The 19,398-nt window shown below is 36.8% G+C and overlaps 1 protein-coding gene across 1 annotated transcript; it reads right to left on the bottom strand.

The window, feature by feature from the left end:
- Nucleotides 1-10,344: 10,344 nt before the first annotated feature.
- Nucleotides 10,345-18,008, bottom strand: TSN (translin). The gene is made up of 6 exons (XM_027854772.1): nucleotides 17,785-18,008; nucleotides 16,565-16,658; nucleotides 15,410-15,506; nucleotides 14,715-14,830; nucleotides 13,857-13,936; nucleotides 10,345-12,419 (listed from the first exon to the last, which is right to left on the bottom strand). Exons 1-6 carry the CDS (start codon nucleotides 17,848-17,850, stop codon nucleotides 12,186-12,188), a joined length of 687 nt encoding a protein of 228 aa, XP_027710573.1. The 5' UTR covers nucleotides 17,851-18,008; the 3' UTR covers nucleotides 10,345-12,185.
- Between the last annotated feature and the right edge of the window lie 1,390 nt (nucleotides 18,009-19,398).

The following is a 19,398-nucleotide window of genomic DNA, read 5'->3' as shown; positions in this document are numbered from 1 at the left end:
TCTGAATGAAAATTGAAGCATACTATTTTCATTGTGTGTGTGTGTGTGTGTGTGTGTGTGTGTGTGTGTTTTCCTTTTGGTCTGTTTCTTCTCTCACAACATTAGTAATATGGAAATGTGTTTTACATGATTGCACATATATAACCTATATCAAGTTGCTTACTGTTGTAGTGAGGAGGGATGGGGAGGGAGGCAGAGAGAAAATTTGGAACTCAAAATTTTTTAAATGAATGTTAAAAATCATCTTTACATGTAATTTTTGAAAAAAAAATACCATTTTTTTTTAAAGGGAGAGGGTATGATATGACAGTTTTATAGCCATTTGGGCATAGTTTCAAATTGCTCTCCTGAATGTTGGATCAGTTCACAACTCTACCAACAATGCATTAGTGTCCCAACTTTCTCACATCCCCTCCAAAATTTGTCATTTTTCTTTTTCTGTCATATTAGCCAACCTGATAGGTGTGAGGAGGTACCTCAGAGTTGTTTCAATTTGCATTCCTCTAATCAATAGTGATTTAGAGCATTTTTACATGATTACAGATAGCTTTGATTTCTTCATCTGAAAACTGCCTGTTCATATCCTTTGACCATTTATCAATTGGGAAATGATTCGTATTCTTAGAAATTTGACTCCATTCTCCATATATTTGAGAAATAAGGCCTTTATCAAAGAAACTTGCTGTAAAAAATATTTCCCCAGTTTCCTGCTTTCCTTCTAATCTTGGCTGTATTGGTTTTGTTTGTGCAAAAACCTTTTAATTTAATGTAATCAAAATTATCCATTTTACATGCTATAATGCTCTCTACCCAATTTAGTCAAAAATTCTTCCCTTATCCATAGATCTGACAAGTAAACTATTTCATGCTACTCAAATTTGTTTATTATATCATTCTTTATATCTAAGTCATGTACCCATTTTAACCTTATCTTGTTATACGGTGTTAGATGTTGATTTATACTGCTTTTTAGTTTTCACAGCAGTTTTTGTCAAATAGTGAATTCTTGTCCCAAAAGCTTGGATCTTTAATTTATCAAGCACTAGATTACTGTGGTCATACTATGGCATACTGTGTACCTAATCTATTCCACTGATCTGCCACTCACATTTCTTAGCCAAGGCCAGATTGTTTCAATGGTTACTACTTTGCAATACAGTTGGGAAGAATACAGTTGAAGATCTGGTACTGCTAGGCTGCCATTCTTTGCATTTTTTTTCATTGATTCCCTTGATATTCTTGACCTTTTGTTCTTCCAGATGAATTATATTATTTTTTATAGCTCTATAAAATAATTTTTGGTAGTTTGATTTAAAAATTTGGTAGTTTGGTATGGCATTGAATAAGCAAATTAATTTAGGTAGAATTGACATTTTTACTATATTGGCTCGGCCTACTTGTGAGTTCTCCAGTTGGTTAGATCTGACTTTATTTATGTGAAGTGTTTGGTAATTGTGTTCACATAGTTCCTAGGTTTGTCTTGGCAGGTAGATGCCCAAGTATTTTATACGGCCTGCAGTTATTTTAAATGGAATTTCTCTTTCTATCTCTTCCTGCTGGACTTTGTTGGTAATATATAGAAATACTGATGTAAATTAGTTTTTAACATTGAAAAGCTACTGCAGAAGTGACAATCACAATGATTTTCAGTTTTACTGTGTTTTTTAAGTAGTATAACTACTCTTAGATGCATAACCTCATACTCTGTGCTTCAGTTGTCTCAGATGCAAAAAAACCTTACCTGCCGGAAGGAGCTAGACCAGATCATCTCATCTATGATTGTCTTTTCTCCTTTTTTTCACAAATCCGATTGGTACAATCTGCATACTTTCATATCACCAGGATAAAAACCCAAAGCCACTTGATTTCAAATCTAAGCTCAGAGAAGGCTTTTTATGGAATGTCTCTGAACTATATGGAGTTCATAGAGCTCAATAAAATGACTTTACCTTCTAAAGTTTTCTTTTCACAAATTTCAGTAACCTTCAGAAAGTTAAGTTTAGACCATCTCAAATCTGAAGATCCTTCTATGGAGCCACACCCTCTATAGATAATACTATCTGGTATGGTAGACACTGGCAGGGTACAAGGGAGAGGGAAAGGACAGGACAGTCACCACTTCAGTGTCACTGAGCAGACACTGAATGATACAGCGGCAAGTTCATAAAATGTTAATGACCCACTCAATTTTGAGTGAGAAGGTAGTTACTGGAAAAGTTATACACTGGCCCACAAAGAAGACATTCATGTGTTTAATTGTAATTTTTTCCACAGAAGAATAATTTCTTTAAATTATACAAAATATATTCCATCATACAGAATAAACTGGAACCCAGAACTAAATAGAAAGAAAACAGGCTGAATGGCATTTGGGAAATTTTACAAAGCTTTAAATCACTGCAAGCTGCTCCTGGTTGCTAAGGTCTGTCTTTTTGACATCACTAATCTCTGGGTGATGCTATATAAGCCTATGAATCACCAAACATTACAATTTCCAAAGAATGAAAATTGAAGATGACCCAAAGGGCAACCAAAGTACACAGGGTGTGGGTGAGTACACTGAAACATCTGATGTAGCTGTTTGTGCAGGAGACATATCCAGGGCATGTCTGATAAGAAAAGAAGGTGGGCATCAGTCATGTATTGAAAGTGAGATGGAGAGTCTGGAGGAGTTATTTTGGTATCAGTGAAATATTAAAGGACCTAGAAGAAGGCTCTCAGCACATTAGACAGATCTTCCACAGAGGATTTGTAGAAGGACATAGACTAGAATGGCACAGAATGAGAAAGCATGGATAAGTTATAATCTGCATCAGTGAAGGGCATATCTATACTGAAGTCATCCCAGATCCATCAAAGTAGCAAAGTGTTGGAGCATTATATAGAACAATGGGGTCAAACTCAAATAGAAATGGGAGTCAATAATCTATACCTGAGACCTGCAGGATGCATACTGATTTAAAATGCAATGCTGTCTATGTTTTATTGTATTTTTGTTTATTTTGTTAAATATTTCCCAGTTATATTTTAATCTGGTTCAGGTCATACTTAGGGGTGTGGTAGGTCACCTGGCCCCCATTTTTGACACCTTTAAATTTCTTGAAGACTTTAAAAATAACCTTGTATTCCAATTTGTTGACCTAACAATGCTCTTGAACCCTGGGAACTTGTATGTATCTTAGGGAGGGAGGTAGTTATGAGATTGGAAAGGAAATTGCTTGTCTGCTCTATCCCTGACATTTCTACCAATTCACCTCCAATAAACACCCCATGCCCTTCCTACCCTGAGGTATGTTTTAGGAGATTTATCAGGAAAATGTCTTCAGGGTTTCACTGTTTTTCAAACAGTGAGTGACTCACAAGAGGGTTTTCAGACATGGAGAGCGAGGAACATGTAAGTGGGAGGAAGCAGCAACATTCTGGAGAGCCAATCGGTGGTAACTACAGAGGGGATGGGCCTCCTGCAGTGTGAACTCTGAGGACTCCAAGGCCGCTTTGTATCTGCCCCAGGCCCAGAGCTCTAGCCACTGAACCATCTAGTTGCCTCTAGTGCATACAGACCATAAATATAGGGAAAGTTGTATTTTTAAAATATATTTTTCAAGTTTTGGGAGGACTGGACTGCTGTTTCATTAGTGTAGGGAGCACCTGGGGAAGCAAGCCTACCAATGTAGATCTTCTGCTTGCACTCTCTGCCTTTCCAGTCATAGAGTTGTTTGAGGCACTAAATGGTTAAGTGACTTGCCTACCATCACACAAAAACCAAGCTTTATAATCAGACCAGTGTGGCAAATTTAACTTTTTCTCACAAGCTTCCATTTGGTACTAGATGTTTCAAAGTTTTAACAAATTAGTTGAAGTAGTTTAAGATACCATTTCTTACCCTACCACAAGGCTTCCCCCAGGCAGTGGGGTCACTGCCAGGATTCCTAAAGCCATTAAAAGGTACTGGGTGGGGCCTTTTCTCCATAATTAAAGAATAATAGCAGATAGTCAAAGAAATAGACATAAATGGATTTTTTAATAAATAAATTAGTTCTATAAAACTCACATTCAATGTAGGTTTTATGTACAGACAGTAAGTGGCTCCACTTTTGAGGGAAAAGGAGTTAGGAAGGAGACTCAACACAAAAAGTGCCCCCTTCCATCTACCTAACTTATTAATGCCTAAAATTATACAACTACAGACTCATTCCTTTGAATTAAAACTTTGTATACTGTTGAAATGCAAACATTCTTCTGAGAAGTCATGCATTAAACAGTGTAAAAGCACTTTTCAGATATTTCTGGAGCACAGGTTTAAAAAAAAGCACTTGACAACTGTAATAGGTGCTATTCTGGGGAGGGGAGAGGGGAGGAGAAATAGGAACAGTGAACACAATGCCCACCTCAAAATTTTCCTCTCTTCATACTCCTTGACTTCTCTAGGCCTTATCAGTCAAATAGGTTTAATAATCCCTGTTGGGGATGGCCAATAACTTAGTTTTGTGATTTAGAAAATGTCGTCTTTTCATACAGGAGCCAAAGGAAGAGACAAGCTGCTTAAAAGGGCAAAAGAAGATTGTCCTTTTGCTGATCATAGACAAAAACTCCCCTATCTGTGGAGTTTGCTAAAGTGTTGAGGGGCCATGTTTGTTAGTCACTGAGTAGGACATATGTAAAGAGGACATCTCACTTCAAATCAGCTTCCACAAATTGTGTACTGATGAATGCTAAACTTCCCTGCCTGCTTGCAGATTCCCCCACTTCCATTCTCTCCCCTTTTCAATAATAATGACTAATTAAAGCATTTTAATAGCTTTACAAATATTATCTCATGGCAGCTAGGTGCTAGTATTGTCTTCAACTTTACAGATGAGGAAACTGAGGCAGCAATAAAACCTACACAATGCTACTAGATGAGACTTCATAAAATGCTGTTTTCATCATGTGAGCCCCCAACCTAAACACTTTCAGTGCCTGTAGAATAAAATCCAAACTCCTAAAAGTGGCTTTCAAGGCCCTCTGTGGTCTTCCCTTAACTCCCACTACTCAAGGGAAGCCAGTCTCCTCACAATCCCACAAAGGCACATCATTGATTCCAAGCTTTTGTATAAACTCTCTAAAATACCTTCCCTTTTCCTATGCCCCTTCAAATCTTACTCATCATCAAAGTTCCTCCATCCTCTAAACCTGATCTGTTCCATGAAACTTTCTCCTATCATTCTCATCCACAAGGAGGAATTCCTCCTCTGACTTCCAATAGCTCATATTAGATTTACCACTAATTTCATTCACACTATGAATAAAATCAATGATATATGCCCATTTCATGTGTGTGTCTCTGTGTGTGTGTGTGTGTGTCTGTGTGTGTGTTTTCCCAACTACTAGCTTCTGAAAGACAGGGACAGTGTTTCATACCCTCCACAGCACTTAGCACTGGGCACATATTGAAAGTGTTCAACAAATATTTGTTGAATTGATAAGTGCTCATCGATGATGAACTGAAATTAATAAACTTGGATTATTAGCTTGGATTTAAAAAAAATCTCACAAGAGGAAATCTCAAACTTTTCCACTTCTGTATTCATCCTTACTTCCATTCCCATAAGCCCCCAAGACCAGCAGGGCCTTTTTTCTTTAACAGGTTTTTCCCCCTGTGTCCCCAGCTTAACAGGGTGTCTATAACTCAGGTCATTAGAGTAACAGCTTAAAAAAGGCAAATGCAACATCAAACTGACAACAACTAGCACATTCCGATGAACAACAAACCACAACCATTCTTGATCAATCACATTGGCCAGAGTTTTTTTTTCCAACACAGAAAGATCTCTCACATGGATGGTAAAATACTCTGATGAATGACCGTTTTTTGAAAATGAAGTAATCAAAGAAACTACATTCGAATTATATCTAGTAACTGTAATGTTAAAGCTATCCTTGATGTTGCTTTATTGCTAAGTAAATGGTTTTCATTTGGAAAAAAAAAAGACAACCAAAACATTGTTCCAAAGGGCTTTCACAAATCTTACTGTAATGAGGATTAAGCTAGGCAAACCAGTCCTGACTCTGATCCACATCCTCCCCTCCCAATATCTGAAACACTCTCCCTCATCTCTACCTCCTAACTTCCCTGAAGACTTAGCTTGAGCCCCACCATCTTCCAGAAGCCTTTCCTATTTTCCTCCTATCTCCCCCACAACAGTGTCCTCCCTCTGAAATCACCTTCCATTTATACCATATATGTACAAGAATGTAAGCTCATTGAGGGCTTTGCCTTTTCTTTCTAGTAAGCTCTTAATAAATGCTTATTGAATGACTACACAGTCACTAATGAAATATTCAAAATATTCATGATGAGTTCTTTTAAGGTAAATTGTAAATCACACATTTTATGCTAACATGGGATAAGGATCCACAGCCAGAAGTTTACCTAGAACTATTTAAGTAGATACACAGAATTCCAGAAAGCCAAAACATCAGCCCTGCTCCTGAGCGGTTTCCAACTTTGAAAAGTGTTCTTCTGCCTTCATCACAGTTGTCGAGCTGAGCACAGGATAAATGCAATAGTGACATGGTAGTGAGAAGGGAACATTTCTTATGTCTCCTAAACTGGATTTGTTGGCATGGCCAGCTGGTGTCTCTAGAAAGAGAGGTCAGCATTCAATTAGTGAAATGCAATTGAAATCCATGAGTACAGAATACCAGCCAGAGCAGATGGCCATGGGTAAACAGTAATATGAACTGTCACCAGATGAATTATCACAAAGAACTGATATGAAAAAGATATGTTACTACCTAAGCATTTTCATTTTTTTCCTGAAAAAAACTAGAAAACTCTCAGTAAAGATCTGTTTTGAGAGCTAATTCCTCTCATACTAGTGTGATGCTATCATAAGCCAGCATCAAACACCCCTACATAAATACCCTCATTAGTACGAGCTACAATTATAGCTAGAATTGGTCTTCTGAAAGAACATCTAACTTTAAAGCTTCCTCCCTACTTTTGTCCCCTTATATTACAACCATCTTTATCTCGATGGGCTCCCAGGTATTGTTTTAAACTTTTTTCTCCTTTAGCTAACATATCCACTGTCAAGGCTTTAACTATTACCTCCATGAAGATAATAACCTATCTTTTGTTACATTTGAAAATTAAGGTAAACTGAGAAACAATAGTCCAAATATAATCATTTTAATAGTTAGGCTAGCAATAACCAATAAATTGGGTCTACAGCCTCTCTCAATAACCAAAGACCACGAGGTAGGGATACAGCTTTCACATAAATAACAAAGCACAGAGTTGGGTAGGTGGAGAAAACATAATTGACTTCATCAAGAATAGCAGGTTAGCACCTACATGGGGCTAGTGACCACCCCCTTTTGTTATTAAGGAATGCTTGATTGATTGATGGGGCCCATCTGTATGTTATAGTCTTTCCTAGGGGGTCACAACTATCAGACTTATTGTCTCCTTGGAAGAGATAAAAACTCCCCTATGTGGGAAAATTGGGACACTAATGTACCGTTGGTGGAGTTGTGAACTGATCCAACCATTAGGAAGAACAATTTGGAACTATACCCAAAGGGCAACCAAAATGTGCATATCCTAACTACTAGGTCTACATCCCAAAGAGATGATAAAAAAGGTGAGAGAATCTACATGGACAAAAATATTTATAGCAGTTCTTTTTGTGGTGGCAAAAAATTGGAAATTGAAGGGATGCCCATCAATTGGGGAATAGTTGAACAAACCGCGGCATATGAATTTTATGCAACATGAACATTGTGTTACAAGCAATGATGAGCAGGCACATTTCAGAAAAACCTGGACTTATATGAACTGATGCAAAGTGAAGTGAGAATTACAACATTGTACATAGTAACAGCAACATTGTGTGACAATTTACTATGACTTAGCTCTTCTCAGTAATATAATCGACGATCCAAGACACTTACAAAGGGCTCATGATAGAAAATGTTATCCACATCCAAAGAAAGAACTGTAGTCTGAATGCAGATTGAATGCAGATTTTCACTTTATTTTTTTCATGTTTTTTTCCTTTTGATCTGTTTCTTCTTTCACATGACTAACAAAGAAATATGATTTACATGATTGCACATATATAATCTATATCAAATTGCTTAGCATTTAAGAGGACAGAAAAGTTTAGAACTCAAAATTTTGTGAAAATGAATGTTTAAAATTATCTTTACATATAATTGAAAAAAAACACTATTTAAAAATATATATACATATTTTTTAAAACTCGACAAGCAGGAACGGACAACACATCTTTTGGGAATGGTAAGAAGTTGATTTGTTGGGCTTAACAAATATATATCCAGGAAGTATCCCAGAGGGTACTGGTATGAGAGATAACAACTTTTCTTTTAAACTAACTTTAAGCTAACTCAAAGGAAAAGTTAAATTCCTGAGCTCAACTCAAGGACATAGAAAGGTGGATTTAGGCTGATGCAGACTCAATTACTAAAAAAAAAAAAAATCAATACAGTATGAAATCAATAACATTTTAGAATATAATAGTAATCTATACAGTAGAAATTAGAGGTAATATTTTTATCTTTTCACTTTATTCCTAATCTTTAACTTTTTTCATAAACTCCAATCCTTTACTTCCTCTTGAACATTCCCAAACCAAAGATGTCCCAAATCAAAATCACTGCCCACACCACCAAAACCGGAACATCTTCCCGCCTTCCCTATGCTGATAACAGTATCACTCTTGTAATTCTCACACTAGTCACCTTGGAGTCCTCTTAATCATCTTACATCCAGTCTTCAAGTCCTGTGGATTCTCCAGGCCCTGCAGATTCTTTGAAATTTCTTTTATCTGTTTCTTTCATTCCACCCTCGGTGTCCAGAAAAGAAATAGAAATTAAAGCTGTGGACTGGAATAGGTTCTCCAGTAATATTCAATTGAGGGGGGAATAACAAAGCCTTGGTTTTTCCAGGTTCTATTAAACACCCTTTTCAGTTCAACAGGAAATATTAAGAAATAAATATTTCTATAGTTTAAAATATTTTCCAGACTTACCTGAAAGAAAAAAAGCTTTCATCAACATGTAATCAATCTTCTCAGGAAATGTCCTCTTCTAAATTCTCCTCCCCCCCACCCCCTTTCTCTTAGACCTTGAGCAAGTCTTTTTGTGTCACTGACCCCTCTGGCAGTCTGGTGAAGCCTATAAACCCCTTTTTTGGAATACTTTTAAATACATAAAATACATAAGATTACAAAAGAAACAAATTATATTTAAATTGTTTCCAAAATACTTTTAAAAATAAGATCACAGACCTCTAGTCAAACCTTTCTTTTAAAAAAGTATGTAAAAAAGTCAAGGCCCTGGAAAATAGATTATAACTGGTAACTAGACTTGGATGAGAAATACTTAGTGTTTGTTGCCTTTCCCATCCCCTTAAGGGATTCAGAATGACCCACCTGAAGATAGTATCCCACTTTCCCATTTCCTAAAAGAATTAGGGTATTATCAAGAGGCTATCTTTTGGTTACTTCAGGTCACACCTGTAATTAGGTTGGAGAAGCTTTGATGGTAGTGGTCCAAGATGGATTGGGTGGTTTTGAGAATGACTCCCTGAGCATTTCTGAAAGACTAAGTGACTATTAAGGGTCTATTAGATAAAACAGAATGTAACCATAAACTGTGTAATCATATTGTGAAAATTTCCTTGTTCAATATTCTTACAAATGCTACATCAAAACATCTTGTGTTAGAGACACATCCAAAGACATGAGGGGACCTTGGCCAGTTTAGACATCTTTTAAAGCATAACAATGCTTTCATTAGAATGACAAATTCAGAAAAAATGTTTCTGGCAGGCCTATGCCTAAAGTGTATTTATTCCACCATTTACTACATTTCCATGGAAGCTGAAGTGTATATAGAAGCTGTTCATTCTAAAACAAATAATGGTCCTTTCATCCTCTGCCCTCATTTTTTTAACACCAAGACAATAAAATGGACTTTTGGTCCCTTCAAAATCTGACAAGCTACAATTCCTCTCTCCTCTTCCCACCCCACTGCCTTGAATTCTAAACGGCTGACCCGACCTTTGTCATGTTAAAATCATAATTGTAGTTTCTCTTCATCTCATAATGGAAGTTTTGATTCCCAGGCTAAAGTATAACACATAGGAATCATCTGTCCTTTACATTAAAGACCCTTTGAGCATGTTATTTTGTCTTATGACCAGTGCTGTATCTTTCATAGCATATTTGATGTGTACACATTCAAAACTTATCCTTCTATAGCCCCAATATATAGAAAGCAAGTTTCTATCTATATAAGGTGTTCTCATATCGTATTACTGATTTCCACTACAAATAACAAAAACAAATTTTATTTCTTATATGACAGCAACAATACAGCTAAAACAAATAAACAAAACACACATTCAAAATCAACCCATCCCTCTTCTCCCATCTGAATGCATTCTTCCACTTGGAATCATAATCTATGCCTTTCCCATAGAACTTCTGACATTTTTAAGCAGAATCAACACTTAGAAAAAAAAATACTTGACATCAAATCCCTATCTTCTTTAGATCATCTAAGTGGAAAGTCTTTTCTTTTCAAGTCAAATAGTGATATTATTTTTAAATGCTTTGCTTCATCTGCCTGAGTACCTTTCAGTGGCCAAGCTCTTAAAAAGAGACCTTTCCACAATCTACTCTTTAAAAAGAGTTCTCAAAAAATGTTTCTCATTGATTACCTCTTAAAATTTACAGCTGTCAATAGTCTGTAAATTAATTTACATGTGCTGTTAATACTTTATAAATTAATCACTGTAGTAACTTGTGTCACTGTTTCTATTTTTCTTAACTTAAAGGCCAAAATCCTTAAATTATGATCATGTATATTCTATGTTACAAACAGAATGACTAGTATTCAGCCTCAAGGCTAGTAACTACTTTGTATTACAAGTGTAAAGAGTGGCAACTTTCCTTCAATTAGCTCTAAACAGTGTAATTACAGTCTCAATAACATTCATTACATCTATGAATAACAGATGGAGAGTATTCTTAATTCTGCTTGGCAGATGGAAAAAAGAAAGCTGAAGTTAAAATAATATACCAAAATTAATAAATCTAAAGGCTAATACTGGTACTTAGGAAACCACTGACGTTCAATTTGAGATTTGTCATACCTCTCAAGTATAATTATTAAGGGTAATACCTTTCTTTTACACAAGGTACAAACTGCTGAATTCTCATTTAATACAGCATAAATAGTATGCAGGAAATTTCTGCAAAAATAACTCATATTGATGGTTGCATCCTACCAGTCCAAACTATTTAGCTGGCTTCTAGAAATGTGGTTTGTGATCTAGGCATACAACACATGAAGCATGTGACCATAACCTAAGTGTAGAAAGTTTTTATGGTAATAATTACGGAAATGAATCATTCTGGCAACATCAAAAAGCAAAGGTTTTTAAACACTAAACTTTTGTCTGAGCCTGATAATATCATCCTGTAAAGAGGGTAAAAAAAAAAAACCACCAAAAACTTAAGTCCAAGTAGACATTCCACCTCCCAAAATAATTTTTAGCTTGATTATCAAATCAAATCTTATTTTTACAAATATTATTAAGAATACTTAAGAAATGCCTCCCATATAAAACTTTTGACACTCAATTCATTCACAGGACTTGAATTAACAAAAGCATTATTTAACCAGAAAGAATGTTTTATATATTTTTTCAATTTTACAAAAATTCTTTTTAATTGCCTATTTATAAGTTCATGCCAGATCCAGGCATGATTGATCTGCCTTTTGGGATATGTAAAGAATAGGAATTATCAGACGGAAAAATATACAAGACACCAAACACTCGACACATTATGTCAAGGAAGTCAGGATTAACATGAGAACTATTTTTACTAAGAAGTTAGTAGTTATTACTGTTGGCAGAACTGAAATATAGTGAATTATAGAATAAGTTCACTGCAAACAACAAAGGGAATTCTGTCCTTCTGAAGGCTTTTTTTCCTTAAAAAAAAAAAAGTGTCTCATTTCTTATACCTGCACCATGCAACTGGTAAGAAAATAAAGAGAAGTTTTTAGCATTTGCATTCTCTAAACTACCACAGGAGAGGGATACTAAAGCTCCCACCCCTCACTGGCAACCACTGGAGGTAAACAAGGCCAACAACAAGGAAAATCTATTTCTCTGTACAAGCTGCTGCTGCTTCCTTGTTGAAACCTCGGATTGACAAGTCGTAGACCACTTCTTCTACTTTTTTCACATCATACTTTAGGCCATCATAGCGTTTTCTCAGTGAATCATTTTTTAAGTTGAGAAGTCGGAAGCCAGAATCTAGCTCATTGATGAAAGTAGAGATGTGAAGAGGACGGGCATAGTCCCCAGCAGTGACACTGTTAACTGACAGACGAGACTAGATGCAGAAGGGGAAAAAAAAAGTAATACATTATTAAAAAGTCAACTTTTAGCCCTACTTGATCTGAAAGACAACTACAGGGGCAGCTAGGTGGCGCAGTGGATAGAGTACTGGCCCTAGATTCAGGAGGACCTGAGTTCAAATCCAGCATCAGACACATAACACTTACTAGCTGTCTGACCCTGGGCAAGTCACTTAACCCCATTGCCTACACCTAAAAAAAAAAAAAGACAACTACAAAAAAAAGGGGAGGCATGCGGGGCTCTTGGTATTTCTAATCAAATTCCACCTCCCTCTATATACTGTTAATACAGTTAGTACAGATTCTCAATTGAAATAAAGCATTCGAAAATAAAATCATTTCAGCCTACTTAAGACTTGCTAAAGTTTATTATAATTAAACACCTTCTAAGATTTCTCCAATTAGACCTAAACTCTCTTGCAAGAAAGTATACTGAATTATGTGTGTACCAGGATTACTGATTAAAACTCATTTATACTACTGTACAAGACAAATGAAAATTAATAAAGACCTCAGAGGTTCAGCTGTTTTCACAAATCTAGTAGAGTCTTCTAAGTAGTTCATAATGAAATACATATTGCTATGGCAAAATGACAGTCATGAAAACTATCAAGTCTGACCTTTAATATTTACCAGCTATGTGACCCTGAGCTAGTCATAACTTCTCTAAGCTCCAGTTTCCCCACCAGTATGATGGGAATAAATATAATTTCACTACCTAACAAAAAGAAATGTTATAAACATTAAAATACTATATAAATAGGAGTTGTTATTAACACTATGCCAGTCATACAAAAGCAATAGAAAGATGATTTTAGGAACCCAACATCAAAAATGTAATATTGTCTTGAAACAAATCCTCTTCAAACCCATATTACTATGTCTTGCTAAAGATCCTCCTTCTACAAGAAATCTTCCCAATGACTCCAGTTTTAACTCCATTCTCTTTTTTGAACTCTTATCACATTTATAGTCTTTACCATATAAGGTACATTTGATAAAATTCTATCTTGCAACAATATTTCATACATTTATTCTTTTCCCCATGATCAGACTGTATCTTAAGAGAGGAAACCACATCTTAGAATATTTTCTGCACTATATACTCTTTTGGCACTTATATACCACCTTGTGGTTAGTTAACTTTTCATGTTCATCCAATAGATTATATACAACTTGAGGGCATGGATATATTGCATGTATCTCAGAAAACAACTGGCATACTGCTTGGCACACAATCAGCACTCAATAATTATTCACTGACGGCTGTGGAAATGTACATGTTCCATAAACATTTGTTGGATGACAGGAGGCTTAAGAGATATGCTAATAACATTAACTATTCACTGACTTTATCCTTTGATAGGTAAACATGCAGATTTTTTTAAAAAGACAAATTAGTGGTCTCTTACCAGTTCACTAGCAAGAATTAGCACTCCAGAGAGATAGTCTTCAATGTCCAAATGAAATCCTCTTTCTCGATCTGGTTCAACTAAAAATGTCACAGTAAAGTAAGGTTATGCTCTGAATATAACTTGGTTCCACTATAAAAGCAGATTCAGATTGTCCCTCTCAGAGGGTACTCATTAACTGGAGAATAAATGAACAAATTATGATACATGATTGTAATGGAGTATTATTTTGGCATAAGAAATTATGAAAGGGATAGTTTAAAAGAAACCTGGGAAGACTTATATGAACTGACGCAGAGTGAAGTGAACAGAACCAGAAGAATACTTTAAACAATAACAATATTGTAAAGATAAACAACTTCAAAAGACATAAGAATTCTGATCAACACAATTACCCACCACAATTCCAGAAAACTCATGATGAAACATGTGATGGACCAAGATGTGATGGACTCAGGTACAGAATGAGACACAACTTTTTGGGACGTGACCAATAAGGGAATTCGTTTTACTTGACTATGCATACTCATTACAAGAGTTTTTTTTTTTTCCTTTTTTTTCCCCAATAGAAGAAGGTGGGGAGACATAATAGATTTTTGTTAACTGAAAAAAATTAAATTTTTTTAAATGCGTCTCAAGTTAGCTATGGACATGACAAATTATTTTAGTTTCCTAAAACTTTTCACAACCTTATTCACTACTAGTTCTTCTCAAGCTGTTAGGTCATGTCCAACTTTTTCTTCTTCCTCAAAAATAAATATTACTAACATGTCCTTTCTTGAATACATTTAAAAAAAAAAAAAAAGATACTGTCATCCAAAATTACATAGATCATCATTAACTTAAGAACAAACTTACTGCCAAGTATTTCTGTAACTGCTTCTCGGGTCACAAGTGTTTCTGTTTCCAAATACACAACAAATGCCGCCAGGAAGACCAAGCGTTGCAACACAAACCGCCAATGCTCATGAAATCTACAATGAAATAAGCACCTAAGTTAAAACTTAAATTGGATGATTAGAAAAATTCAGTTCCCACCGAAAAGTATCTTCTTGATCAACATTATTGTACCCAAATTAGAAATGCCTGCTAAATTAATATATGCCTGGAAGTTTAGGCAACTGGGCTCTAGTCCCAGCTATCATACCTGTGCCTTGCAAATTCAGACATGTAAACTAATTTCTCTGGTTCTCAACTTTCCTTACCTGAAAAATGAGTCTCAACTAGATTATCCAAAGGTCCCTCATTGTTCTAAAATTCTGTGATTTGTCTTTCTTAGAAGTTAATGGGAACTGAAACAGCTTAATTCTAAAATTTTGGCTAAATGTCACCAGGCTCTGGCACAAAATAACAGTCTTTTAAGTTAAGGACTTCAATATTTCATTTCTTAAAAACTTTCAGCTTCAAATACAGTAGGTCCCATGGTCCCATTTAACCCTCACCTGACTACTCAGCACAGTGTGTGCAGAGTCTCGTGTATGGCTTGCTAACAATGTCAATGAGACATTCTCTTCTACTTTGGCTTTCTACAAAACATTAATTTTCTCACAAACCTGTAGTACTGTTCAGCGGGGAACTTGGTCTTCAGAGATGTTAGCTGTGTTTTTACTGTGTCAAAATGTTCTCGAGCTTTCAGACATTTCTTTGGAACTGATCATAAAAAGATGATCAAAATTAAGAAATGAAGGCAAGACTGAATATCACATAAGGTTCTAGCCTAATATTGTCTCCATATGTAAAGTACCTGGAAACAAAGCAACATATTTTTTGCTTCAGAACCATTGTAACATATTTCTGCTTCCTCAACTGAGTCTGCAAATGATAACCTTGACTTTCAAAGTGACAGTGACTAACCAATTTAGAAACATACATGGAAAACACTAATGTAAGTCCTAATTACAAAAAAAAAGTAAGTCCTAATTAAAAAAAAAAAGATGGGAGATGAAGCTTGAGAAAAAGATTTGATGAAGAGACAAGAGTTTTCCTCAGAAGGATGCAAATTGCCTTTTGATATTATTTTTCATCATCTTAGTGAGCTCTTAGTAACGAAGACTGCCTTTGGTTCCCGCATGATTACTGACATCTTTTTTTCACATTATATTGGTCTGGTTAACCAACCCCCTTCCTCTAATGTGCCAGTGGTTACCAATGTCATTGACAAATGCAATAAAAAGTATTACAGTAGCATCTAATGAAACTACACTTCAACCATGTAGGCTCATGCTATGTATGCATCAGTATCCTCAGTTTGACTTTGACACAAATCTGCTTCTAATTTGTGGAGCTGATTGAAAAACCCTTGAATTAGAAGCACTACTTACTACTTCTAGTTTATAAATGCAAACCACAATATATTCAACTAGCGACACTATAAAACATAATAACCAAATTATAATCCTCAAATGCCACAGCCACACATTTAGTGGAATTTCATCACAGTACTTTAAATAACAAATTATATAATACAGATATAGGAAGTAACTTAAGGATACAAACCAATCTTAGGATTCAGTGAACCTAAAAAATAAATAGCAACTCACTCCCCCAGTTCATAAACAATATCATTAAAAACAAAATAAATATTTTAAATGGAAAAGACAAGGCCATATATGTATACAATGTGTGAACATCAATCATTGGCTGGAGATGCATATACTGTAGAAATGATGATCTCTCTAATATCAATATCAAAACAAATATGAACTCACTGTCCTGAAATCCAGAACCTTGATGAACTCCTTGAAGCAGAGTTAAAATTTCTCGGGCTGTCTGCTCTAAACTCTGCACAACTTTCCGGATTTCCTAGGAGAGGAGAATGAAAAATTAAATTAAGAAATAAATTCAATATAATCTCTAACACCATAACCTTAAATGTGTAAAGCTTTAGCTTGTCACACTTCCCACTCAAAATTACACTAAAAATACCACCCACCTGATTAACATTCAACTGAAAAAAAATGCACAGTTGAAGTCATTATCACTTGTTCCCACATACCAAATAAAGTGCACATTCAAAGCTGTATAGCTCACAAATTTAAAAAGTCCACTTTTCTGCATTTTTTATTCATAACACCACCAAAACCACAAAAAATACTCAAAACTTTAATAACCCCATTTATATCAATAAGCAAAAATTTAGAAAATAAAATTAAATCGGGTTGGGAGGGAAGGAGCATTACAGAAGGAAAAGACGATTCTACAGATTTGACTCAAATCAGAGGCTGGGTCCACATCCTTTCTGCATTTTGTAAATCCTTGACAACTAATTCCAGGGACGCTGACTACAAAGATTTAAATCTCCAGGGCCTCAAGACTATTTAAATGACTGGGAATCAAACTGGACTTTGGCCCTTTCTTTGCCAACCCCGCCCCCCAACCCCAATGTCCACTACAACACCCTTTTCTGCTTCCAGAGTTTATCACCCGAGGAGCAGAACAAAGAGCAATGGGTTTGGAGTCAAAGGATGTAGGTTTGAATAATGGCTGTATTTACTACTAGCGGAACCTTGGGCAAGTGACATCCCCTTTCTGGGCCTCAATTTATCCGTCTGCAAAATTGTTAGACTGGACTAAATGAAATATAAACTCTTCCATCTCCAAGCTTATGCTCTCAGCCACGATGCTGCAGGTGCAAGTTTAAGGTTCTGTAAACAACTGGACGTTCTGGGTAAAGAAGTTGGAGTAACTAAGTCTATGAATACTTCCTGGAGGAGGTGCAAAGCTGGCCGGAAATTTCCTCAGGCAGAAAGGAAAAGCAAGCGGCGGAGGGAGCTGGGAAGCAGCCCAGGCCTGCGAGGCCTGGGGCCCGGGTGCGGAGGGCAGCTAGGGCAACCTAGGGGAACCTAGGGGAGGGGAGGCCTGCGGCCCAGGGCCTAGCCAGAGGAGGGGTGGGGAAGGAGGGTGGGGGGGCAGCCGGGCAAAGCCTCGCCTCTCGGATGTCCTGCTCAGCGGCCAGGAATCCCTGCAGTTCGATGAAGATCTCGCTCACGGACATGCTGCTGCAGGCACAGGGTGACACTGGTTCCGGGAGGGCCCAAGAGCGGAGAGAAAGAAGTCTCGTTTCTAAGGCAACTATAAAAAAGCCTTGCGCCCCGACTCCCGCTTTTCACACCCACGAGTCCGTCGGCGCTGCCGTCGCAGGGGTCCTCGCTGACCCCTCGGCGCTCCAGGGACGGCGAAGGGCTGCCCTTCGAGCTGCCTGATATTAATGGCTGATTCTCCGTTCATTTCCCCGGACTCTGAAAACGACCTTGCCGGCCGCTAGGGGTCTGGCCACCTCCTTGACCTCTTCCTGAATGAGGTGGTGGGGATGCTAATATACAACGGAGATGGGAGTTGTTGTCCAAGAATTTTGAACAGGCATGACGTCGGACATCCTGGAGTGTGGACGGAAACAGACAGACAGACAGACAGACACACACACACACACACACACACACACACACACACACACCCCGCCCCCCAAGCACATGGTCTTCTGTTAGGGGAGGGAGAGGAGGAGGAACCAGTGGATTTAAAGGCGTTGAAAAGTGGGGAACTCGTGGCAAATCAGAAATTATTCCAGCAGGTTCAAAAGATAACACGCATCTAGCTCTGTGACCCTGGCCAAGTCACTTAACCCCGATTGCCTGGCAAAAAAACAAACAAACAAGAACAAAAACACGCAGTACTAGCTCTTATTTTAGGCAGGAGTCAGGGAGCGTTTCTCCTGGTAGTAAATATTATGAGCATAACAAGTGGGAAACTTAAATTTGAATTCAAAGTATTGTTTTTAGATTTTAGTTTATTAGTTTATTTTTATAGTTCTAATTTGTCATTTTAATAATACAGTAATGAAAACACTAAGAGGAAGATTAAAGGAAAGAACAGCATCCAAATTGACAAGTATATATTAAACTTTTATGATGTGCCAGTACTTGAAATACAAAGAAAAGCAGAAAGACAGTGCCTGCCCTAAGAGCTTACACTCTAATGGGGTAAACACATAAAAGGGAGCAGGTTGGGGTGAGGGGGAAATGGTGGCAAAGTCAACATTCTGGAGAGGAAGGAAGACATGTCTGACCTGGGAGATTTCTTTAAAATGAGAATTCTGGGAGGAACCAGCCAGTCAGAAGAAGAGGTTGGCTGGGATGGAGGGCCCTTCCAGTGTGAGAAGTCCAGGGATGAGGAAGCTTCAGAGGCATTGTAAAGGACATTAGTGAAAAGGCCAGAGTGTGTTAAAGGCATGAATGTAATATTATGTGCAGTGCATATTCTAAACAAAGTATAAACGGGAATAAAGGGTAAAAATAAAGTAAATTTTAAAATCACAAAAAGCCTCCTGTCCACACAGTAAAATTTCTAAATTAAGCTTCTGACAAAGTTTCTAGGCAAAAAGAATCATGAATACTGAGCTATCAGAATTATCACAAACTCTGAATCAAGAGGAACCTAATTAGTGATGTTTTCTTGTATTTGAGCATATTACATGTCTTTTAAATGATTGAGGAAAGATGAAAGGCTAGTAATGGACAATTATGCCCCCAGATTGAAGAATTCATTT

The sequence above is a fragment of the Vombatus ursinus genome, unplaced genomic scaffold, assembly GCF_900497805.2.
Source record: "Vombatus ursinus unplaced genomic scaffold, bare-nosed wombat genome assembly UNPS02010548.1, whole genome shotgun sequence".
Classification (NCBI taxonomy): Eukaryota; Metazoa; Chordata; class Mammalia; order Diprotodontia; family Vombatidae; genus Vombatus; species Vombatus ursinus.
The sequence above is the reverse complement of the archived record's forward strand: the minus strand, read 5'-3'. Positions and strand labels throughout refer to the sequence as shown.

What these genes read in the sequence shown, in the direction of transcription:
- TSN (XM_027854772.1), bottom strand. Translation starts at nt 17,850, where the DNA reads ATGTCCGTGAGCGAGATCTTCATCGAACTGCAGGGATTCCTGGCCGCT. An exon ending in AGGTTCTGGATTTCAGGACA is followed by an intron (nt 15,507 to 16,564) that starts GTGAGTTCATAT and finishes TTTTATGATCAG; the next exon opens with TTCCAAAGAAATGTCTGAAA. An exon ending in AGTTACAGAAATACTTGGCA is followed by an intron (nt 13,937 to 14,714) that starts GTAAGTTTGTTC and finishes TGACATTTTTAG; the next exon opens with TTGAACCAGATCGAGAAAGA.